Below are 24,604 nucleotides of genomic sequence, written 5' to 3' on the forward strand. Positions count from 1 at the left end.
GTTACACACTCAGTGTATTATTTTTCTGTGTACCTTACACCAAACAGTTTTGATTCTGCATGTGATTTACAGTCCAAAAGCCATACCAACATATTTTTCTATTTAAATTATTTTCATTATTTTGCATCCAGTGCAGAGAAAACACTGCTATTAAAATAATGCATTTAAAAGATGGAACTTTGTTGAAATGTAATTCCCTTAAGAAAAAAACACAATATTTTTATATAACATTTTTGATATATTTTATGTCAAAACATGATCACCAGTCAAACTAGTGACAACTAAAACCAATACATTATTGTGACTTCTAAAATAAAAAATCAGAACAAAACTGTAAATTTATTATAGTTCTGCCTTCATTAAACACTATGTGTTGGTGGATTAAGCACAACAAAACTCTAGTATTCTTTTAAAGTGTCTACTAAATATAATAAAAAGAAGAGAACAATTAACATTTAGTCTGTTACATTAAAAAATTGGATGTACGTATTTCTATTGCCTGTTAGCTTTACCTAAGCCTTGTCAACTACTACAAAAAGAAAGAAAAAAAAACATTGTTCAAAGTCAAAAACATTCAGATCAGTTGATACAACATTACAGTACAGTCAGCTAATATCATTCAAGGACTCCATTTCTCAGTTTGAGTCTTTAGACCAGTGTTACAAAACTAGTTCAATGCAGTTTCAAAACTGTATGTTAGCTTTGCAAGATACTGTACTCTCTACTGATGGCTTCAGAAGAACGGGGCTGTGCTGCTCGGGAGTCACCGGGCCACCCCAGCCGCTCATGAATTTCATTCAGCACTGTAGTTAGAACAGCGTTAAGTTTAGCACAATAACTAAAAAAAGGAAGAAAGAAAAAAAGTTGGAAGCTAGATGAAGCTGCCATTTGTGTCAAACAATTGCGATACGCTATACTAAAAAATTCTGAAATATCCACCTGTCCTCACCGCTCTGCCACAAACTAGCAAAGTCAAAAATACAAAAGTCTTCAACTTCTCATTTTTGCAGAATAAAGCAAAAAAGTCTTTGTGCTCCTTACTACCAGAAGCAAAATATCCTCTGAGTTACCACATGTAATAGCTTCTGGATGTGTCGACTTGGGTTGGCTTGGTCTCTGCAGAGCCATCCTTGTCTTTTTCACTGTCACCTTCCCAGAGATTAATAAGTGGAGGATAGAGCTCATTCAGTGGGATTGAAGAGGTCTTTTGCATATATTTTTTCAACGAATGGTGGTAATTTTTTCTCTTAAATCTTTTTGCAATATAAACAGAAATGGAGGCAAGGCTAATTACAGCAAACATTGATCCCATTACTGCTGCAAGGGCAGTGCTGGTTTCTTGATCTGAAATATCTAGTGCAAAAGCTGCATTTTTTGTTGTAACATTAACGCAGGACTTCTGTGTTTGTTGATGGATGTTTGACACAGTTAGACACACTTCATAATCTGTAGATGGTTGTAAATGCGTGAGGTTATATTCGTGTACGTCAACTGGGACCCTAGCAGTGTAGGTAATGTGAGGGTTGTCAATCTTCATAGTAGCTGATGACCATTTTAAATTGGAAGTCATGACATTGGAATTAACTTTCCAAGAAACTAAAATTGAATGAGATTCGGCTTGCTTCACATAGATTTTCAGAACCTGAGTGCCATCCAGAAGAGTTCCGTTCACTCGTATGGTCGCCACCCTTGTATCAGCCCCTTCGATATTCTGAGCAACACACGTGTACCTCCCAGAGTCTTCGATCTGAATATTAGAGATTTCCAGGGTACCTTCGCTGCTCAGCTTGTATTTGTCAGAGGGACTTTCAACAGTCACTTTATTTCCCAGAGGAGTGACCCAGTAAATTTCTGGCTCGGGTTCCGCCATGGCCCGACAGTCTAAAAACACTGTCATGCCAATGTCCAAATTTAAGTGATTTGGAAAAGTCTCATGAGAAATCATTGGAAGACATTGCTCATTCGAATCCTGTATTACCACTTCTTTCACCTGCTGTCCTCTGTATTCGGGGGGCATAGCACAAAACATAGAGAGAGGTTCCATGAACCGGATATTGGTCTTGTTGGAGTTTATCCAGTGAATGACGCAGTCGCACCTGAGTGGGTTACTGTGGATACTGATCTCGCGCAGGTTCGGGAGGGATTCCACTGTCTTTTGGTAGACTGCATTCAAGGCGTTGTTGTTCAGCATCAAGCTTTCTAAAGCGGGAACGTTGCGAAATGCCAAACGGTGGATGTAAGACAACTTTGGATTGTTGGTGGCCTCGAGCTTTGTAAGTTCAGGCAGGTTGTCTAATGCATATCTATCAACGGAAACGAGCTCTCCCATATTATTGATTCCAAGTTCTTTCAATCTGAGCATGTTTTTGAAATCTCCTTCTTGAATTTTATGAATGGGATTTTTGTTGAGATCCAAGAATTTTAAATTTGGAACTTTCTCAAGTGCAAGCTGAGGAACTTTTACCAATTTGTTGTCATAAAAGGAAAGACTTTCAAGACTATCCAAGCCTACTAATGCATTGCCAGGAATATCTGTGAGATACATACCTGCCAAAACTAGACTCCTTAAATTAGAGAGTGGTTTGAAGTTCATATCTAGTATTCCAATCACTGGATTTTCTCCAATCATAAGAATCTCTAAGTTAGGAGTAGAATCAAACCAACGGCTGTCGATAACTTTTAATTTGTTGGAATTGAGATGCAATCTTAAAAGGTTCTTCAGGCCAGAAAATGCATTTGCAGAAATACTGCTGATCTGGTTGTGATTTATATATAATTCCTGAAGATTACAAAGGTCTTGCAGGCAGTAGTCAGTCATCTCTGTTATCTGGTTTTCCTCCAGGTGCAAAGTAGTAAGTTGAGTGAGATTTGATAGCCCCACATCTTTGATACTAGTGAAGTTATTTTGTGAAAAATCTAATTCGGTTAAATTAAACAGCTGTTGGAGTTCGTCTGTGGTCTTTGCAATATTGTTGCTTTGTAAGAGAAGGACTTGAGTGTCACTGGAAAGATTGCTGGGGATTTTTGTTAAGCGAAGGTCATTGCAATCAACTGTTGTAGCTTCCCTGTAAGTTGACTGTGGTGTAAACCATGGCCTGATCTCACATACACAAAGCTGTGGACATTCATTGCTCTGCATGGAAGACTCAGTTAATGAATTTGTTAACAATTCTAGCACCAACTGGCAAACAGTTAAAACAAATCTAATCTTAGCCATGCTGGTCAGCTAGTAAGCTCAGCTCCCCAGCCCCTTAAAATAACAACAGATCAAGAGTGTAATGTGTTATCAAGCAGAAAATGTAAAGCTTAAAGTTTAAGGTGAAAGGCTTGGACATCCAGAAGCTGAAAGATGATTTTCTAAGTTCATAGAAGACAGGAAATGGTTTGAAGACACCCAGCTGCTCCTCTCTGGTCCAGGATTGTCTACGAATCAGTGCCTGGAGATGTTCCTGAAAACAGATCAGGATACGTGTTACGTTCAACTCATACATTTCTTACTTTTCTTCAATTTCTTTATCCTTTAGAAGAAAAGATTCTGAAACAATAATAAGTATTTTAACATTCAAATCTCTTATGAAAATCCCTGTTTGGTATAGTAGGTTATATATGGGTTGTTTTATCTGGTGTAATCAAATCAGTTCCAGATAACAGCAAGGATTTAATCTAGCTAAACACCAGACAATAATGGTTAAATTTCATTAAATGAATTTAGGCTTATTTTTAGCTGTTTGTACTGCATTGTGTATAGTATGTGCAGTGTTTACCACCATTCCAAATTACTGCATAAACCACACACAATTTAAATCTTTTTAGCCTGAAGCTACTCATGCAAGAGTACGTTTCAATTAACCTGGTACAGCGTCTGATGTACCTCAGGAAATCTATTCCGTGTCACGAGTCATTAAACACCTATCTTCCTAAAAACTTTCCTGTTCTTATTTTGTTGAAAACCTAAAGATTCTCAGTGAACAGCCTGTTATAGGCAAACCTAACCTATTACCTCTGCCGTTAAAAGGATGGATGTTTGGAGTGGCTGTCTGTATGTGTAAGATTAAGCAATTCAGCATCTGTATTCTTAAATACAACTGCTGCTTATTTTCCAGTTCAGCAGTATATGCTGTTTCAGTGATGGCAATGCTGTATGGATTGATTTCCTTCCTCTAGCGATGGTGGTGTAATTTCAGATGCCTAGCTGTATTCCTTGCAGCTCGTTGAGCATGCTGGTATTGGCAGATCAAGCATACCTTAAATCCACAGTAAATGTTAAACAGGTTGGACTTTGGTATTGAATTAAATACAAAGCATACCTGAGCAAGGCATGTAACAAATCTGAATAAGGATTTAAAGGTCAGACCTCTCAAAATTTGCTGTGGCACTCTAAATCTCATGCTATAATGAACTCAATTGAGAATTCTCAGAAAAAAGTAAGCAGCTTTTTTTTGCAAGTATATCTGAAACAAAGGGTACATAAAAATGATAAGTAATAGTAGAAGGTAGGAAATAGCATTTTATTTTATTAGAACATAGGGAAATCTCAACCTAGTCAAAGCCCACTAAAGATACCACTACATAAAATAGTAAAACTAAATATGACTTTTAAAAATCATTCTACTCATCTGGACTGGGTGACAGGAACACCATTTATACAACACTTGTACTTCAAAATCTAGTCAGGATCTTTGGCATATTAAATAATGAAATTATAATATTTTATTTCAGATTATGATATACCACTATGAGCAGTACACACCAAGCAGCATGCGGAGGGGTTTGTTCTGTGGTCTTGTTTTGGAGAAGAAGGGATAAAAAAGGAAGGGAAACAGGAATGATGTCAAAGAAAGCATTTGAGCCTGTTGAGTTAGATTTTCTTTACTGCAGCTAAGATTAGAATCGGAGATGGGAAGGCTAAACGTAGCACAAGCGTTTCTGCTGAAACAATGTTCGACTGAGGCAAGAATCAAATGCGACAGATTAACTGCATTTCAAAGAAAATCCTAACGGCACTGTAATAGCGAGGAATGTATTAACACATGCTGATGAGGGAGCTGACAGAAACTGCAATCACTGTAACGTGAATGGAAGCTCCTCTCAGTAACAGACCTGAGCTGCAGCTGGTCCAGAAGAGCGCGTTCTAGCAATACTGAGGATACTGACACAATTTATGCAATTCCTGATTTTTCAAATTTTAACATTTGCCACTTAATAATGCACGCAGAGTTTTCATCTAGTAATAATTTTAGACGGCTGTTGGAGAAGGCTTAAGTTGCCATTATACATTCTCTATTCCCTTACTACAGGGAAATCCCTCTCAATTTACAGCCGGGGCTCACAGTGAGGCAGAAAAAGGACGAACAGCTAACTGCAGCCAGCAGAATGCACCAAAGCGCCTATCAGTACGTGAGGTAATATTACTCCAAGCACTAATTCCTTCCAAGTCTCTCCTATAACTTTTTTCTAGGTAGATGAATGGAAAGTAGTCAATGCCTCATAAAGCTCTAGTCCCTAATGATGTTTTAGTGCTGATTTAGCTCTGATACAGTTACACATATCTTACAATACTTCAAAAACAAAGCTACCAGAGAAAGACTTCAAAGCTGCTTTTAAAATATGTGGGAGCACATCGATAGATTTTTGAAGAAACTCTGAATTCAATCATTTCTTTGTTTAATATTTATATCCTATTACTTGCACATTGCATTTATAGTTCACACTTGGTAAGAAGCCATTTCTGGTGTTATTGAATGGAGTTCTGGTTCCTTATCACTGTAGACATACGATTTCAAAAGTTAGTAGTGACACTTTTTCTTCTTTAGGTAAGTTATTTGCTACTGCAGATGAATTTAATTTTCTCTAACTGGAAAATGTTCTTTAGAAATGACTTGCACAATATTGTCTCCAATCTCCTCCTGCCCAGGGCGGACTGGATGAAGCTATAAATGAAAATCCAGTGTAATCAGAAAGTAAATTCTGATTGGCGTCACATGTCCCCATCCATTTTAATACTATGCTTATGTGAATGACAGTCCAGAGACCGCTATATAAGGCAGCATAAGGGAAAAGACCACTTGTAGAATTTTGCTTTAGCTGGTGCTCATGCTATAAAACCGCATCTATCAATCGGGTAAGACCAAAAATGTAGCAGTAGCGAGTGAAAAACGAAAGGGAACTACTGTTGCTAATATACCAAAATAGTGTGGCTGCTTCTTGTTCTGCCAGTTGTGTATGATCCGCTCGACCCTCTCAACTCCCGGTTTGGCAGAAAGACTTGCAGGCGGCGGCGGCGCTGAGCGGCGGCTCCTTCCAGCGGTCCGGCCGCCCACCCGCCCAGGGTGCTTGGACTGCCAAGTCCCTGCACCGGCACCTGGGCGGCTGCCAGGCCCGGTCCCAGGCGAAAATGTGACGTTTTCACGGGAATATTAGACACAGCTCAAGTTCTGAATTCCCATTTAGAACTATAATCCAGATTGAAACTAGACAATGTATGCATGTAGGAAACCTCATTTGACGATGAATAAGCTGGAAGACAACTAAGCTTTGAAAACTAAGTGACAGTATGCTGTTCAAAATAACCACAAATGAATAATCACAAAGACCACATGGATAAAGCAGGGATAGCTCCTGGGAAATAGTGAATATTCACAACTCTCACCTGAAATCACTGAGACTGAATTGAGAACTATTTGAGTGCTAGATCCTTTCTGTATTAAGTTGTATGTGTTTTTGAAAAACAAACAAACATAGTATGTCTCCGACAGCCAACGGCTGTATAAGCCAAGGACAAGTTAGGGGACTGGTTAAAAGTATTTTTGCTTTTGAAAGCCAAGGACTATTTCTTAAAGAAACACCTGCTCCAGGGAAGGGAAAAAGCTGCCTTTTGGGATTAAGGGAGCATATCAATCCTCCAAACCCCTCTTAGGACAAAGTCTTATCACAGAAGTGTGTGATAAAAATTGTTTCTTTAGAAGACTGGGTGTGGAAACTTCTACTAAACAGAAAGGGGGAATTATACCTTTCTTTGGAGAGATACAGAGAGATAAAGATGAAGAAAAGTTCTTAAGAAGGCAGGGCAGAAGGAGAGCTGAGCAAAGCAAGTCTGAGCTTACCCCCGCAGAGACTGGGGACTGTAAAGAGAAGCTAGAGGCTATGCTGGCCTCGTAGTGGGCCCCAGCTCACGTGTCCTAGTGAAACCACGCATGGGCTTTGCGCTTCAGATATCAGCTTTTAGCCTCTCCCTGCCCTTCAACATCTCTCCTTTATTAAATTCACATTTTCCAGTGTGCCAACCCACTGCATAGTCCTAATAGGTGTGGGGGGTACCTTGATACCAAGGGGTATGGGAATAAAGCTCAATTTTATGGGAGAAAGCTAGAGGGAGATATTTTATTAGAGGTTCTAGAGGGAGATATTTTATTAGAGGTTAAATAAATACATTTCCCATAGCAGCTCTCAATACCCTGTGTCTTAAGAACCCACATTTTTCTCAGTAAGCAAATCCACAGCTGATGCCTGGGCTATTAGCTTGCTCATGTTTCTTGCAGGCAGAAAATGTTAACTGCCTTCCAGGGTATTGCATCTTGGAAATGTGATGGGGAGCATCAAAATACTAGATTGTCTGCGGTTCCCCTTCCTGCCTGTGTTGCTCAGACTGCTTAATACTGAGCGTTCGTTGGGCGCGAGAAAACCTAATGGTGGAGACAACAGGGGGTGTTCGTTCCTGCAGCAGAAGATGCCCAGTTGCAGCTTTCCTGCTGGGTGGAAGGAGGTGTGTGCCGACACCATCACCTTGCTCATGGCCGTCAGGATGTGTCTGGTTGTGCAAGTGAGCCAGGAAATAAGAGTGTGTTGAGGACAACAGTGCAGTAGGAACACAGTATGAAGAAATGATCCTGAAAATACACGTAAAAAGTGTTTGTTCATAATTAACTGTCGCCAAATACCAAAACCAGATTTTGAAACATTTTTTTTCATTGCAACAGGAAGACAAAGAGTTGTCACTTCCGTGACAGCTGTTCTAAAGGTCACTATTAAAAATTGCTGAAAAAAAGAAACAATACAGTTTGCATAGTGATATCCAGATGTTTGTTCTGAAACAGAAATACTACCACAGGACATCTTCATTCTCTTAACTGTTTAGTGGTTCATCCTTGTAAAAAATCTTTTATATTGCAAATAGGATCAGCATATATTTTGATGGGGAGCCATATATATTGAACATGCCTAAGTAAAAGTCTGAAGGCTCAGACACATGAAGCAAATCACCTTAGGCTAAGACAAATCTTCCACTTGCTGTGAGCCAGAGGCATGTACTGGTACCAATCCGTTTCTCCACCAACATTTTCAAATATTGAGCCAAATACTGCAGGCAGGCTTTCAGAAAATTGTCTGTTGTGCTTATGTTCTGCTAGTGGCTTGTGTAGCTTTCTTGCTTCCCATCACCATCATCATCTGTGAAGCTCCTGCTGTATAAATGCTCTCCATGCACGAGTCAGGGCTCACGGGGGACGCCTGGGTGCAGGCAGCTGGCTGGGGAAGCGCGGGCCGGACCGGCTGGCAGGCGTCAGCAGCAGTCCCAGAGCAGGCTGCGCTCTGGGTAGGGCAGGAAGCATCCAGGACCAGGGCGGATTCAGGTGTTGGTGCTTAAGAGCTGGTGAGAGCTAGGAAGATCTAGGGAGATCACACACGCAGCTGGAACAACGTGCTCGAGAAAGCTGAATTCCAAAGGGAATCTGTGTTCTAGCAGAGTCAGGGAGAGGAGGAGCCCAGTGGGCCAGGGCCGTGAAACCAGGTTGGCTTGTTTAGTCCGGCAGAGGTCTATACTGAAGAACGGCTAAGCTAGAAGCAGCACTGGACATCAACTGGCCAGTAGTAAACTCAGGCTGGAGATAGAAGAACATGACCGCAAGGAAGCTGAGGTCCTGAAACAGTCCTGGAGAGCCTTTTTGCTCCTTTGCTCTCTTTGCACCTAAGATCGAGGTTGACAGTTTTAACGGAAGACCGTGGTGTGTGTTACGGTGGAGATAACGGGGGACTGGCCTTGAGGTGCAGCAGGTCCTTCACACTTCCGGAGTCAGCTGTCTCCTATAGAGAAAACTGTGAACTATTGATGTCATGCTGCGGATTAGCATGTAATCCTCGGCAGTGCGTCACAGGAGGGAGGAGCGCGGGTGCGTGCAAGTGCACCGACAAAGTCGCAGGGAAAGCAGGCACAACGCAAGCAGGCTAGGCTTAAATTCTGTTTCCATAATCAGCTCTCATTCTGACAGTGAGCACCAGCGACACGATGCACCCCTATCTCAAAAAGGCAGAGAAAAAAGCTGGGCTTGAATTTGGAGTTTAATAACCAGGTTATTTACAGCTAACCTACTCGGAGAGCTTTAAGACTGCAGTCCTGTCTACTTAGAAAATATTGAAAAAATAGAGGCATGGTGTCTGAGAGTATGCCTTTTATATTAAAGTCTTTAAACTCTTTCAAATGTCAGGAGAAAAAAAAAGTTATTTACAAGACTGAATCATGTAAAATACAGAAAACATCAAGTTAAAAATGATGCAAGTCACTTAAAAGAGCATCCCAAAATCTGAAAATGAGAGTTTCTTACTAAAAGCACAGACATAAACAAGGGCTTATTGAACATGTAATAACGGTATGAAAGTTTTAAAAAAACATTTTCAGGGATTTATAGTATCTAAGATTTGGGTATTTTTTCCCCCTGCAAATAACACCTGCTTTTTAAATTGTAGCATGTTCTTTTGGTCTGTGCACATATTCCACCACAGTAAAGTCACTGTTTAGTTTGTCTGGAGGGAAAGCTCTGAAGAGAGGGCGATTTGCCGTACTTCCGAAGGCAACCGTAGCACGCCTGTCTGCGGGCTTCTGAAAAACCCCAGTCTCATCTTCGCAGGAGAAACGCTAAGAGCATCCGATTCATAATGTTCGTACTGTAGGAACAGTGTATTAAATCTCACGTCTGTAACATTTATAATTTATTGTGGCTTACTCTTAAGACTTGCATCAGAGACAGTGGTTTTTGTTAAAATATTCACTTAAATTTGTGAAGAGAGAAAAATTCTTTTCATTTGTGCACTCGCGTGCAAGGGCGTACCATGCAGCGCGGAGCTGCGGCACGCTGATGGCCCCTCAAATCAACCGCACAGTTGCAGCCCTGCCTCTGTCAGCTGCTGGAAAATCTCTTGGAAATTACCATTAACAAGTCATATTGGAAATATCGAGAATAATAAGTGCTTTCAAACAGTGGGTTGTCAAATTATCATCTAGTCTGTTCTTTAGGAAAGAAACTTTTAAAACCTTTTAAAAGCCTTGAAAAGCTAAAAAAAAAAATGTATGTTTGTACATTAGTAATATTCTTACATCAGAAACCCAAATTATTATCTACTTTCTTGCTGTGCTAATTTTCATCGATAAAAGAAAAAGGGGATGAACTTTGGGAGTAGATGGGTGGTTCTGTTATTTCCCATGACTCTAGTTTTCCCGTCCTGCTAGACAGGGTCTTAGTTGGTTCAGCAGGAAGGCAGCAGCAGATCTTCTGTTTAATTCCATGCAGAAGAATCACAACCATGATAATACCCCCATTCCAAGTAATTACCAGATAAATCTACTAGGATCACTGATAAAATTATTTGACTAGCTCAGATTTCCCAAGAGCCGGCCAAATAACTTCCGCTCTGGTGAAGAGCCGAGTGCGGGAGCCCTTCCTTGAGCCGAAGCACTAGGACTCCTTCCCTCTGGCTGCCCTCGTTCCGCGGGGCGCTGAGCACTCCGGGAGGCTCCACAAAAAGCGCCGTTTCTCCCGCCTGCTAACCGTGCACAGACCTGTCCGTTTGCACTGAAACGCTGATCAGAGGGACTGCAGCCGGTATGGACAAACTGCTGTGGAAATTCTTTCATTTCCAGCCTTATGTGCTGTAATATACTCATATTCCTCTGTATATTTAAAATGCTAGGGAGAATGTAAACCTAATTGCCTTTAGCTTGTACAGTGTCTAAGATACACAGAGCATAACTTTAATGTAGGAAGAGCTACTCCTACTCTTTGTAGCATTTGGTGTAGCTATTGGCTAAAGAAAGAAGCAGGAACACTGTTAGAAAAGTACTACCCAGCCTCTATTTCATTAAAGATTAGGAATATCCCAAATGCATTTTTGGCACGCTGAGAAGCTAAGAAGCCAGTGGAATGACCCGAGTAGCTTGTCACCCGCGCAGGGACCTGCTGTGGGACGTGCCAGGCACGGGCCCCAGCCAGGGCGCCTTGGGTAGCGCGAAGCAGAGCCTATCTGTCCGAATCAGCAACTTCCCAAGGAGAATAAGGAGAAATGGCTCTGGGAGAAGAGAAGGGGCACTGAGGGAGCGGGCTGGGTAGTGGGGAGCATTTCTGCTTTGCTCCTCACTACTCTACCGGAGAGACAAGGGGGTCGTCTTGGGAGGAGCGATCGCAGTGCTGGCGAACGTGGGGAGCGCACGAGAAATGTCTTTAACTGTAAGAACTGCCGAGGGCAGAGGCCCACATCAACATCCCGAAGCGGGAGGAATTCCTTCCCCTTCCTGGCTGCGCGGCCTGGCGGCAGCACGGGCACTCGCTTCCCGAGCCGTGGCAGAGACGCCCCGCGCGCCCTCCGGCACCCCGCGGCGGGAAACACCCCGCCGGCGGGCAGCAGCTACTGCAGCAACCCGTGCCCGAAACGCTTGTGCTAGAAATGGTAGTAAATAAATAAAAGTGGAAGTTAGTACCTGTGTACGTATTCATAAAAGTAACATGTTGGTAGCACTAGCTGTAGGAAACGTGTAAAATTTTTTATTAGTCATATGTGTGTGCACGTGTACACATATGTATGTAACGAGCAGTTTCAATTGTTTCTCTACCCAAAAGTAAATATAAATGAGAGCAAGCACGAGAGCCCAGTGCTGCTTCTGGTTCTTGTTACATTCTATATGATAACTCTTTCTGTTTCCTCTAGTTGTACTAAGCGTTTAGTTTTCAATTATTATAGTTAAATATTGAACGTATACGTTATTATTGCTCTACAGCTATACTACTCTGTGTGTGTAGTGTGTTTACACAAACTCCAGCCCCTGGAATAAAATTTACTTGCATTGATTTTTTCGGGAGTTATATGCTTGCAAGATCAAATTCTATTTTTCTTAGCTGTATTCATAAACAAATGTTAATGAAACCACATACTGAATTGCCTGGCATGGACACCCCTACTGCTTATTCAAGACTAGGAACACACCAATAATTAAATAAATACATTTACAATAGAAGGTGCTGAAAGATCTAATATATAGGCTGTTAGCACCAAAACAAAGATTTGAAATGTAACCAAGTTGAGATAGCACAGGAATAATTCCATCAATTGCCACCAGATTTGGGTTTGGTACTAGTTTAAACCAAATTTTACTCTGATTTAATGAAAACTTATTTCAAGTTAATGACAGTTTTATTAATTGCCCCCCCCCCCAAACAAGTGTTTCTGCACTTTTGAATGGGTTTCCACACAAAGTTTTCTCATTTTTCTGAAGAGCCCTCTACTTCTTCCATTTACTTGGATAACCCAACATTACTATCAGTTATACTGTATTTAGAAAACACATGCTGTTTGAAGCATATGTTTTCCATCATTATTTCATTCTGAAACTATTAAAAAAGCCTTGCTTTGAAGGTGCATCTACTACGTCATCAGAAAAGAAAATCTTACTCAGCTGAGACCGGAGGAAGTTTTAATAGCCTGCATTACCCTATTTTATCTCAAATCTTGCCTAAATTGCGGGGCTCGCTTCACGTTCTGTGCAGAACACGGATACATCTTAGCTGATGTATTTACATGCTTTAGAATGGACATACAGATTATTCACTGAGCTTTAGTCCTTAGTCTTGTTGTGGCAAAACGAGCAGTTCTTCCAGAGATGAGTTTATTTCATAAATGCTTGCAAAATAAAGAGATTGTAGAATCGCTGTGTATTACAGAAAAAAATAGAAAAAATTATTTCTCTGTCAAGATTTAAGTCACTGATGCTTTTTAGATAAAGTCTTTACCTAATGAAGGTGATTTATCTAGGCACAGCCATGTTTCACTTAAAGGGGCAAAAAGATAAAACATACTTGCTAACTAATTTATAAAAAAAATACTTATGTGGCTTCACTTAGTGCCTTACACTGTGATGAATTTGTTTTAAAGACCTGCTCTTGAGCAATTATTTTAGAACTTCATCTATAGGTAAAATAAGGTTTTTTTTGTAATCCATTTACAGTTCACTCTACTATCTGGTATGAGAAGTGGATTCTTTGCAACTAACTATTTGCTCTGTGTCTGTTAGACTGATGGGTCACTTGTAACTTAAAAAGTTAGCAAGGCCAATCAGTAGCTTATCTGCATCCCAGTAATTATATGCAGCACATTACTAGGTACTTTTGGTCTTGCTTAATCTGATAAATCGTATGATGCAAGAAATAACAAAAAGTGTAGGACTTACTGCGTCAGTGATAAACCTCTATAAATTAGAAAGTGACAATCTAAGCTTTGATAGTTATTTTATAAAAAGAAACTGCTATTCTGCTTAGTTTTGGACAAATCTCAGTAATTCTCTCCAAGTAAAATTTATGCTTTCATTAGTAGAGTTACTGAGTCTCCGATTCTTCAGTGCGTTGCTGGCTGATCCGTGAGAAATGCAAAAGCTTGAGCTTGGTCCAGATGGACCGACGGCAGCGCTCTGGAGCGCCCGCGCTTTGACTGGCTTGGCTGGGGCTGCGCGCGGCGCCGTGCAGGAGCGTGCGCGCGCTGGGCGCTTCCCGCTGTGTTCCTCCTGACGCGAGTTAGGGAAGAGTTTAGCCTGAATCCAATTCCACATAAACTCCAAACACTGCATCTTGCTTAACGGCTTTTAAATTATGCTGACTGTGCAAAGGTAGCTTCAGTTCCAAGAAAATTAGGTACTGAGCGGCACATGACCTGTCAGACTGCAGCAGGGAGAGGAAAGGAGGTCCCCCCAAAACAGCCCCCAGGCTCCCCTCTGAACCTGTCCCCCCGCGCCAGCGAGGAGTCGCGACCCCCGTGAGGTTCTCCGGTGGGAGGGACAAGGGTCCAGACGCGAGTGGTGGAGGAGGAGACCTGGGGCACCGAGCGCAGGGAAACTCCCTTTTAACAGATCCTGCCTCAACGGCGTCCATCCCCGAGGGTTTGCCTCGGCTGAGGGTGCAGATCAACGCATCCTGGAAAAAAACCCTAGGAAAGGGTGGCCGGCCAAGCTGGTGGCGTGGGACAGGGACACGGGCCCGTCCAGGCCTCCCGCAGACAGAGGCACTGAAGCTGCCACATTTCCTATAACCCACAATTTACCAGGGAGAAGTAGGACGCTGCCAGATTTTTTCAAAAAAGATGGGGACTCCTGCTTTAATCAAAGTTGACAGACTTATGAATTGCTGTATTCACCAGTTTGTTAAATTAAATACCTGGAAATGAGATGCTGACAACGTCCAAAAATTTCTATATAAAAATCGTAAGTAATTTCTTCCTCCAGCATTAAACGGACCGCTTAAGTTTGTGAAATGGTTGGGGAAAATATTGTCCTATACTGTCACCAAGAACTGAAGGCTGGCACCTTAGAGAAGAGACTGAGGTAGCAAGATGATTGTACCTAACAAAATAAGGGAAAGAGCTGTTTCTCTGTGCCACTTCTATAACTTCTACGTATTCTCAGTACAGTATCCTGTTAAATATTTTAAGGCTGCTGTTTACAACTACTTTGCCCCATCTTCCAAGTTAAAACCATCTTAAATACTTGATCTTCAGAAACTGTGCTATAACTAAAAGCTAGTCCAGTAAGTTTGATACTTTAATCAGCTGGAAGGTCAAGACCAAAGTGCTAAATTAGCACTAAAGTACTAAATCACTAAATTAGAAACTTACAATTTGAAGCTACAAAAATATTTAACATTTTGCAGTAGAATTTAAGAGCAGACACTGATTCTGCTCTCACTGATGCCAAAGATTGCTGCTGTCTTCAAGAGGCGGAGAATTAGGCCAATACAAAATAGGCCAAGCCAGTATTTTATTTCAGTGCCATATGTATAAAATAGAACGACAGTATCTGAACTGCAAAACAGAATCTCAATACAGTTGCAGGGCTTTAAGAACCAATAAATAAGACAATGTAATTTAAAGTAACTTTGACCTAGGTACCATGTAGAACTGTATGTGGGCGTGCTCTGTACCTGACCTCATATAGTCCATTAGTGGAGAACTTAATTACTCAGTCTACAAGAACAGAATGAGACTAGAAATTCATTGACTAATGCGAGTATGTATTCAGTAATCTGTTTCTTATCAAAGTAGTCTTTTGAGTCCTCCTTTCAGAACTTAGGCACTCTGCATCTTAAGAGAAGCACAACATTATTTGTTAGTTGTATGGCATACTGTAAGCCAAACGCAGGTTCTCTCTGCTCTTACCATTCTTTCTTCTAGTGAGGTACACATCAACTGTAGAGACTATCCTGAACATGGGAATCGTTTCTCGTTACCTTTCTTGCATTTCTGAAGACTCAGCGCACGTGTGGAGTCAGTGTCCTGTCTCGTTTTTTCCCATGAATCAAAACAAATATTACCAATATCTAGAACAGAATACGGATAGGGACTATTTAAACTCAAGAGTTACATTGTGTGTGGACCTCATCAGTCCACATCAGATTTTTTAAGATGTATTTTGTATTTGCCATAGCATTTAAAGGCCTGATCCCTGCTAATTACTTATTAGCTACTCTTGACTCAAGCCTGGGAGTTTACAATTCCTAGAAGCTTAATATGTCTTACAGGATGACATTTCTAACTGGGTGAATACGTAAAATTAGCTTCCTTAACCTGAAATGCAGGATTGCTGTGAATTGTTATTATAGAAACAGATGATAAATGATTTACACGCTTCCCAAAACTTTACCTAGATTTTCCTTCAGTTCTGTGCCTGCAAAATGTCTGCCAGGAAAAAATCTTCTGCTTGGAAGGATGAAGCATCACACGTGTATTGTTCACGTAGCTATGGAAACCTGCCAATGCCACCAGTGTGGCCATTTCATACACAAATGAGGGGACAGCTGTGGAGACCACATGTCTGCCAAGGGAATAATACATGTGAACCAGGATGGCTCGGTCAGAAAATTGCAGCTCATTTATATTAATCAGGGCTTCAAAGAACAGGCACCTCCATAGTTACAAAAGGCACATTAAAAGGGAGTGATTTTGTTTCTGAAAATGCTCCTCAGTAAACATTTTGTTGTTTTCTACTTTGCTGGTTGAAAAAAGTGCCGTTAACAACCCAGGCTCTTTTGTAAATGCCACTTAACTTCTTTTCTTTGGTTTCATCTTTTTTTGATGCCTGATCCCAGTCTGTAGCTATGCAGGCCAGATGCAAAGCCCAACTTTGGACCGGGTCCGTTGTGAAGAGTTTCACCTGGGGAAGCAGCACAGAAGCAGCTCCCAAACATGCAGGAAGACTACGACCTAAAGCTCCAGGCTGCCTACAAAAGCAGGGAAAGAAGTACTTACTGGCATCACTAATGCAAACAAAAAGCTTCAAAATAATTCGTATTTTTAATACTAGAATCAGTCAGGATTTTTTTTTTCCCCCTGAAGATGAGATTTGTTGAACTGATTGTGGAGTTGCAATAAAAAGAATCAGTAGACTCAACGCTACAAATAACTTAGATTTCAACAGATAAAACTGTGCAAGCTGCAGCATCAGTAATATTCTTAAGAGTTATTATTTATTCAAGGTGCTTTACAGTCCCTGAACATCAAGGGTTGAGTGCCGCCTTGCTGGCGGCAGCAGCCTGCTGCTGGAGGCGCGTCGCAGGAATACCGAGCGCCAGAAAGCGAGCCTGTTAGCGAAAGTTTTCTTCGGCCTCGCCAGCGCCGTGATACTGTATCAGGCCAAAACAAAAGGCTGCGGCGTTACCGCGGCGCCGGCTGCCTCGCGAGCAAGCGGCACTTGCCGTTTCATGGGATACTTGGGGGCGGTTAGCGTTTATTTATGAGATGATAGTGAAAGATTCACTAATACTTACTTACGTGGTCACATTTTCTCCATGAATTGGCATCAGATGTACATGACTGTTTTTAAAGACAGAACTTCCTAGCTTTAAAGGCAGATCTGTACATCTCATAGTTGGCTAAGCCCTGTAAAAACAATCTGAAATGAAGTTTCCTTTCGCATTTGCATGCTCTCTTAACGTGAATAAATTCATGTTAATGAAGAACCAACCTGTCACAGTTAACATTAAAAATTTTCTTTTATAATCTGTACACCTTGATTAAAAAAAATCTTATTTCCTTTAATAATCAGAATTATTCACGTCTACTCTTGGTAGATGAAAAGTACTTTGATAATCATCACAGTAACTGGTCTTTTAAAGTCCAAAAAGCCTAATAGGATATATAATTTTTATAGGGACTATATAAAACTGTACTCAGACAACTTTTTATAGCCTAGACAAAAATAATAATAATAAAAAAACTTGAGCTCTTGAAAACCCCCAAGTTTCCAGGCATGCACTAAGGAAGACACAGTCCCTCTTTTCAGGGTAGCCTGCGTGCCCTGGCAGCACCACGGGGCAGGAAGGGGAGAGTTTCTCTGCGGGGCACCGTGACCAAAGGCAGCATACCAGATTGCAAGAGCCCACAGTCTGCCCTGATACACCAAATCCTATATTCTTCGCTACTTTATTGTCTGGAAAGCGTCTTTTATTCATTAATTGCCCCCCCCCCCACCCCCGGTACATCTGTCTTTGAAGTTCTTTTAATTCCTATTTATAAGACTCACAAAAATATTTAAATAGAACCTCTCAGGTAACACTCAAACCGATGCAGTATTTGACTTGGGTCCTGGTAAGTGTCCGCGAGATCATCTCACGTACATCTAAATTACTTTCAGTGAAAGCTTTATTAAAAGTCTCGTTTAGAAATGTCAAGCTCATTTTGTAAGGATCCTTTAAGTCTGTAAGGAAAGGAGATTTAAAGGTTCACAAACTAGGCTTGTTAAGGGGATTCGCTCTGTGGTGATGCTCCGCTGCCTCGGGACAGAAATACAACCCGTCCGCGTGCGGTCTTTTGCTTTTGGACAACGCTATTTTCTTTAAGTTTGATTCTGTTACTTTTCTTTCCACTGCCTAGTGGGAAAAAAGCATTGAGCCAGCACTAAATAACTTACGGAAACGTGCAAAGTAGCAGGCTACCATCTGCCGTACGGCGCCCGCAGCGCGGGGCCGCGCCGCGCCGAGCCCCCCGCGGGGCAGCCCCCACGCCGCGGCCCCCGGACCGCGCGGGAGGCCGCCGGGGCGCGCTGGGAGCGCGTCCCCCTCCCTCCGGCCGGCGCCGGCTCTCCTGGCGGCCCGATCCGCAGCAGCCCGTTCCCCACTGCCTCAGGTCTTCACTCACCCGCGGTCCGACCCCGACTTACTCAAACTAGGGATGTACGACGTGCGAGAGAAGCACGTTTGCTCTGAGCATTTCTGAGGCTGTCACAGACTTCTTAAAAATAAGATACCGGTGCAGAAAAGGCTAGGTGTAATAGTGAAGAGCTGAGATCGAGGGTTGCTTTAAGTCAGGGAGGAGTAGAAAGATCTCCCTCCGCTTTACAGGTCTTACCCGTACCATATATTCCACGCTCACAGCCTTTCAAACGCTGCGCGGAACCGGCTGAATACAGGTGCGGAGCAGTCAGTCTGGCAGCGCTTCGCTGCAGACGGCGCCCGGAGAGCCTGGCCTTCGGAGGGAGGTGACAGCGGGCCCCGCAGCCCCGGGCAGGGCGGCTCACACTGCGCCTTTGTTCCGGTCTCTGAAGGTCTGTTGTTGAGCCCAGGGCTCCTCGTCTTTTCAGATCCCTTCATGTGAATGGATGAGGCGAGACATCTGCCAGGGCACGCTCGCATTTGCATGCGGAGCGGCGGCTCGGGCAGGCGCGGAGCCCTGCGCGCCGGCGGCGGCCCCGCTTCCCCGGGGCGCCCAACTTCGACGCCGCGGAGCCCCGAGCGCCCGCGGCGGGGGGCGGCGCGCAGAGCCGCGCGGCAGCGCCTCCGGCACGGAGCAGCCCGAGCGCGGCGGGGCCCTAGCGCAGGGGGGGCCGCGCAGGAGGCGCGTCCCGCGGCGCCCCCCTCCCCACACCTCCCTCGCGGTCGCGGCGGCACTTACCGGCGGGCAGGGCTGGGGGCCGGCGCGCCGGCGGCTCTGCCCCATGCAGCGGCGGGGCGCCTAGGCGGGGGGCTGCCGGCTGCGCGGGGGGCGGCGGAGCCCGCCGGGGGGGACCCGCCCCCTTCCTCCGGAGCGGCGGCGCCGGGGGCGGCGGTGCGGGGAGCGGCGGCGCCGCCTCCGCCTCCTCCTCCGGCGCGGCTCGGTGCCGGTGCCGCCCGCTCCGGCCGGGCTGCGGATGCGGCTGGGGCTGCGGTGCCGCGGCCCGGGCGCACCTGGTCGGCGCCGCGGTCAGCTGACGGGCTGCGCCCCCATTGGCCGCCCGCGCCGCCGGCCGCCGCCGCGCCATCTGCGCGGGGCGGTGCGCAGCGCAGCGCAGCGCAGCGCAGAGCGGCGCGGCGCGGCGCGGCCGCGCCCCCGCCCCCGCCCCCGCCCCCGCCGCGCCCCGCCCCCGCCGCGCTCCGCCCCGCCCCCGCCGCGCTCCGCCCCGCCCCCGCCGCACTACGCCCCGGCCCCGGCCCGCCCCCGCCGCGCAGCCTTTGTCCCGGTCCCTGCTGGGGCTGTCGCCGGCGCCGGGTTCCTTGAAAGCCGGCGGCTTCCTCGCGTGGACCCGGGTTTGTGCCCCACGTCTCCCCCCCCCCCGCTTTATAATCAGGCGCTGTCTGCACGTGACACGCGAGGTCAGCCCGCCTTTCTCGCTTTGGTGTGGGTGCCTGTTTTCATCTTGAATTCATCAGTAGGCTTCAGTGTTAACAGCTCCTGGAGGACTGCCGATTCACGCCCCCCTTCAGGGAGCTGTTGCAAATTATGCACCGGGGAAGGGGCAGTGTAACTGATTTACATAGTGAAACTTGGTTTTGCTGGCATGATACAGAAAAGTACCATCATCCCCATACATAACGCCTATATCCTAAGGCACAGTGCCAGCCCGTCACAGAATACTGCTAGTCTACTTCCCACCAGAACCTAATATCATTCAACTCCTATTTTTAAACGTTTTACAAACATTATTAAAAGTGACACAAAGGATATGGGTGGCAGGCTAAAGCACGGTGTGTTATAGCAGCCTGCGAGAATTAAAGCGTTGCAACAGGCACCACGTTTTATCTCCTCTCCTCTCTAGAGAGGCAAATCCTCACCCTTGCGGAGGTCCCTGTGCGGTAAGTGGGAGCGCTGCTCCAGCAGCAGTGGCTCTAGCGCAGCAGCGGCCTGGCGGCTGAGTGGAGGGCATTTCCAGTCAAGGCACGTTTCCAATCAGGGCATTTAAAGTGAGGGAAAATCTTCATACAGGTAAATAAAGCAATATTACACACAAAAATTCCATGCCAGTATCCTCTTCTTAACTAAGAGACTGATGAATTAGTGAGGAGAGCAACAGCGTACGACTTCAGCCCTAACAGCAATCCAAGCCTGAAGTTCAAGGCTTCAAAATTATTCCTCTAAACCGTGGTGTGTTGCCTGCAGCCACATGAGCGCCTCGTCTGTACAAGACGATCCACTCCAAGGGCAGACTGAAGTTTCAGCAGCATTATACAAGTCAGCTTTTCTCCATGCTTTTGAATCTTTGCTTATTATTTTTTGTTGTTTGTTTAACCAGCCGAAGAAGAGGTTGAGAGTGCTACATAGCAAGATCCTCGTGCTTGTTATTAACATAAGAGGACAGAAACTCTGTATACATCATCTGACTTTTATTAACAAAGAGAGACATGCACAATAAAAAACAAAAGAAGGAACTTGCAAATAAAAGGATAAATTTTACCCTCATGCCACGTGCAAGTCCTTTGAAGTCATGTCGGTCGAATCAGCTGCCTGTAGCCCAGATGAGAGAAAAGGATGTTTAAAATGGGTTAACTTCCTTGCCTTTGCCTACAGTGCTGTTGGCAATATGAAAATGATACCATCTCAGGAAATGACTTTAAAAATTGGTTTAACAATTTATAACAAGGAACACTCTCCTAATATGAGTTAACAGTAAGTTGAATATGTGGCAAATATGGTCTTTAGTTGATGCCCCAGATTTCCTTTTCAGGCAGTGATCTTTTTCTGAAAGTCCAGTAGGTCATTTGGATAACACTACAAGTGAAGATTTTCATATGCAGGGAAATTGAATTTTCCAAAGGAACTCATCAGTGTCCCCCAAATGCTGCTTTTCCTTCCACAGTGTTCTGAATTCTCATCAGTCTAGATGCTACTTTTCCCATCTATCACTTATTACTGATGCAGAAAGGATATAATAGCTGAAGCAGCTTAGAAAACCCTCCATATTGTTAGTGGTTTCACTGTTTTGGAGCAGGGAATTTATTTTCACTTTCTTGGTGGAACAGATTCATCATTCTCCCCCAAAGTATTCGGTGCGTGTAGTCACTACGCACCCTCTACAGAAACGGCTTTTGAGCACAGGGAAGGGGAGGCAGCTCCGACCGGGCACGCGCGGGCTCCTCACGGTCTTAACCCAGGCGAGCGCGTCGATGGAGCGGGTTGCACTTTATTTTTCAAACGCAGGCTGACGGTGCCACTGAGAGCGAGGCTCGTCTGCGCGCTTGGCAGTGCTGCCGAGCCCTCTGATCTACGTACGAGGGAAGGAGCTGGAGCTTTGTGAGAACCCTGCTGGAAGAAAAGCATTTTCCACATTTCGTTTGCACGAACAACAAACACTTGCCTGTCCTTGCACACAAAACTGTCTCTGCTCCAGTCTTTCGCTATTTTAAATTACACGCACAACAGGTCCATCTGTATGTCTGCCAGAATTCAGGAGGAACCTGCAAAATGGTCACAAATAAATTTAAACCAGAGCTTTCATCTTCAAACCGTAAAGGAAGCCGGGCTGGCTGCCGTGTGTTAGCACTCGCCTCGCTTGCCGGGCGCTTCCCTGCGTTGGCGTGGCTTCCCTGCGCGCAGCGTATCACGTGTATGTGTGCCGTCCGCCTACGCCGTACGCGCCCTGCGCTGAGCTTTGGTGCTGCCTCCCGGGGAGTTCGCTGGCCGCTGGCAGGGCAAACTGCGGCTCGGCCCCCGCCGCTGGCGGCCAGCTGCTAAACGCCGGTAGCTGGTGCCTTTCTCCAAGTTCCAGCTCTGCAGCGCTACTGTGGTGACAAAAAAACAGCTTTCTTAAAAAAAAAAAAAAAAAATCATTCCATCTGATTGCTCAGAAAAGCTTGATAGTTCTAAACCGCCTGGACCTAAAACCTAAGTGGCGAACAGAAGGGAGTCAACACGTTGTGTAAACCCCATGGTCTCAAGCTGCCGTCTTCGTCTCTAGGCGTGCTTCACAGCACCAGAGCGCCGGGGTTCACGGTCCCGTCGTGACGGGAATTTGAGAGGAGCCTTCACTCCCCTAGGCTCCCCGCAAGTATTTTTGGGTGGCAAAGACAGCATAGCGGCGTTCACTGCCGGCCCGGCGCGGGGCCTCTTGGGCTGAGGGGCGGGCGTGAGCGGGAGAGCGAGGGGGGCCGCGCTCCCTGCCGCGTCCTCTCCGGAGCATAGGCCGTGCTCGGGCGGGCTCAGCCCTCCTCCCCAGAGCGCCGGCCCCACGGCCCTAGAACAGAGAAGCCCAGAATGAAAAATCTGACATTTCCTACCGTTCTGACTGAACTTTGCCTTTTTTGATCACCCCTTGCTTCTTTGTTCCAGTTGTCTCTCTTTCCAGGCCCCCTCGCCTCGTCCCCTTCCTCCCGCGTCTTCCTCATACCAGCGCCACTCTTCGCTGCTCTCCTGCCTTGTTCCCACCCCCAAGAGCGCTGGGAAGCCAGGCCCAGGTTTGCTGCCGCCACGTGGTTCCTGCCGCTTGCCTGCTGCCCCCTTCCCTCACCGTACCTGTTTGCACACAGACCTGCTTGTACTTGCACAGTGCCTGGCGCGTTGGGAACCGGGTCTTCGAGCCTCTGAAAGGGTCTAAATGACTTAAAGTTGAATAATAACAAAAACAATGCAGCTCTCACTGCCCCGTCATGCATATCACTGCATTTTCCCTCTGAAATAGCCTCCCCGCCATTAAGCGGCTTAACTGCGCGAGCGTGTGCGTAATCCGTCGCGCTGCACGGAGCGGGGGGACTCAGCCCCGTCCTCCTGCAAGGAGCCGGAACCGGGGCAGCGCTCTCGGTGGCAAGGGCCGGTAGGAGGGGCGCCGCGTAAAGCAGGGGACGCTTGCACGCGGGGCAGGCGAAAGCCTGCTGCCCTGCGTCACTGCAGCAATTGTTCCTAGTTGATATGAGATTGGAATAATCATGTAAAAATAGTTAGCAGATAGCTGGAATTTTTGAACGGGAAGCGTGGTCACTGCTGAAGGCTCGTTTGTGACTTACGTGGAGAAATAGGTGTTACAGTTTGCATGTTGTGCCAGCAGGTTTCTAGCTTAGCTGGCACTTTTAGTCAGTGAGATGAACACTCCTAGGTTTTCTTTACACTCATTTCTTCAGACACTGTGCGTTTATTTTCAAAATTGCACCAGTGTGCTGGATTTATTCAGAAAGTGACCAGAACTGCACATGCAAATTACCAGTGAATAACTGCATAAGCCAGTGACCAATTACCTCAATAACTGGCTATTTGCATAATGCATTCCCAATTAGGCATGCGGATATAATAACTGCACACACAAATGGTGTAAGTGATTGCAGGTGCAAAAGTGTGTATGTAATCACGTGCGTGCAGTCTGCAAAAAGCAAGCCAGTGTGAACAGCAATTGCACCGGTCATCATGGTACAAAATACTGAGAATTCAAGTCTTTGTTTTGACCTAAAAGGATAATTTTACCTGCTGTTTGGGCTTGCTAATGCATTTCATGAGAAATACGTCCTCACTGGCTCTTCTTCTGTAGCACCAATGATTTTGGTCCACCCTTCCTTTTATTGCCAGTTGTCTAGATGTAGGCAGACAAACACTTCTAGATGTCTTATGTAGGGAATTCTGTAATCAGAAGCTAAACTGACACCGAGCAGTGTTTTTAAAGCAGGTCATTCATTTCACACGCTATTCCATCCCATTTCGCCTATGCATTATTAATGGTGAAGCTTTTCCTTTTGGTTGATGTATCTTTCCCCAAATGATCTGTTGTGTGAATGTTTCATGAGGAGGGACTCTAATCTCATTTCATCATTTTATCAGGAAACCCCTAAAGCTTCTTAGAAAGCCAGAAAGCCTTGAAGAAAATTGAGAAGTTGAATTGCAAGCACATAATTTGTATTGACTCCAGGAGTAAAAGTGGTAGCGCGCAGCGCATGAAGGCCCTTCCGTTAGGCTCCCATCATATGCTAACGGGTGAACATGCATGAAAACTTGTTTTTGCGTCTTCTTATATAAGAAGTGATTCACTGCATTCGATCAACCATAAACTTGCCGTTCTCAGCTGTCGCGGGCTGCGAGGTCACGTGTGTGTAGAGCTGGGCAGGCCTCCGAGAGTCTGAGAAGTATGGATCAAGGT

General features: G+C 44.9%; 1 protein-coding gene across 2 annotated transcripts; it reads right to left on the reverse strand.

Moving 5' to 3' along the window:
* Window positions 1-207: 207 nt before the first annotated feature.
* On the reverse strand, window positions 208-19,441 carry LRRN1 (leucine rich repeat neuronal 1). 2 transcript variants are annotated; one of them, XM_062585433.1, is made up of 2 exons: window positions 19,189-19,441; window positions 208-3,449 (listed from the first exon to the last, which is right to left on the reverse strand). In XM_062585433.1, the coding sequence occupies exon 2, from the start codon at window positions 3,215-3,217 to the stop codon at window positions 1,067-1,069; it is 2,151 nt and encodes a 716-aa protein (XP_062441417.1). In that variant the 5' UTR covers window positions 3,218-3,449; window positions 19,189-19,441; the 3' UTR covers window positions 208-1,066. The 2 variants fall into 2 exon arrangements, with proteins under 2 accessions (XP_062441417.1, XP_062441418.1); XM_062585434.1 differs by lacking the exon at window positions 19,189-19,441 and adding an exon at window positions 15,460-15,582.
* Between the last annotated feature and the right edge of the window lie 5,163 nt (window positions 19,442-24,604).

Source organism: Rhea pennata, chromosome 12 (genome assembly GCF_028389875.1).
Source record: "Rhea pennata isolate bPtePen1 chromosome 12, bPtePen1.pri, whole genome shotgun sequence".
Taxonomy (NCBI): domain Eukaryota; kingdom Metazoa; phylum Chordata; class Aves; order Rheiformes; family Rheidae; genus Rhea; species Rhea pennata.

Coding starts and splice junctions, on each gene's coding strand:
- LRRN1 (XM_062585433.1), bottom strand. CDS start 3,217: ATGGCTAAGATTAGATTTGTTTTAACTGTTTGCCAGTTGGTGCTAGAA.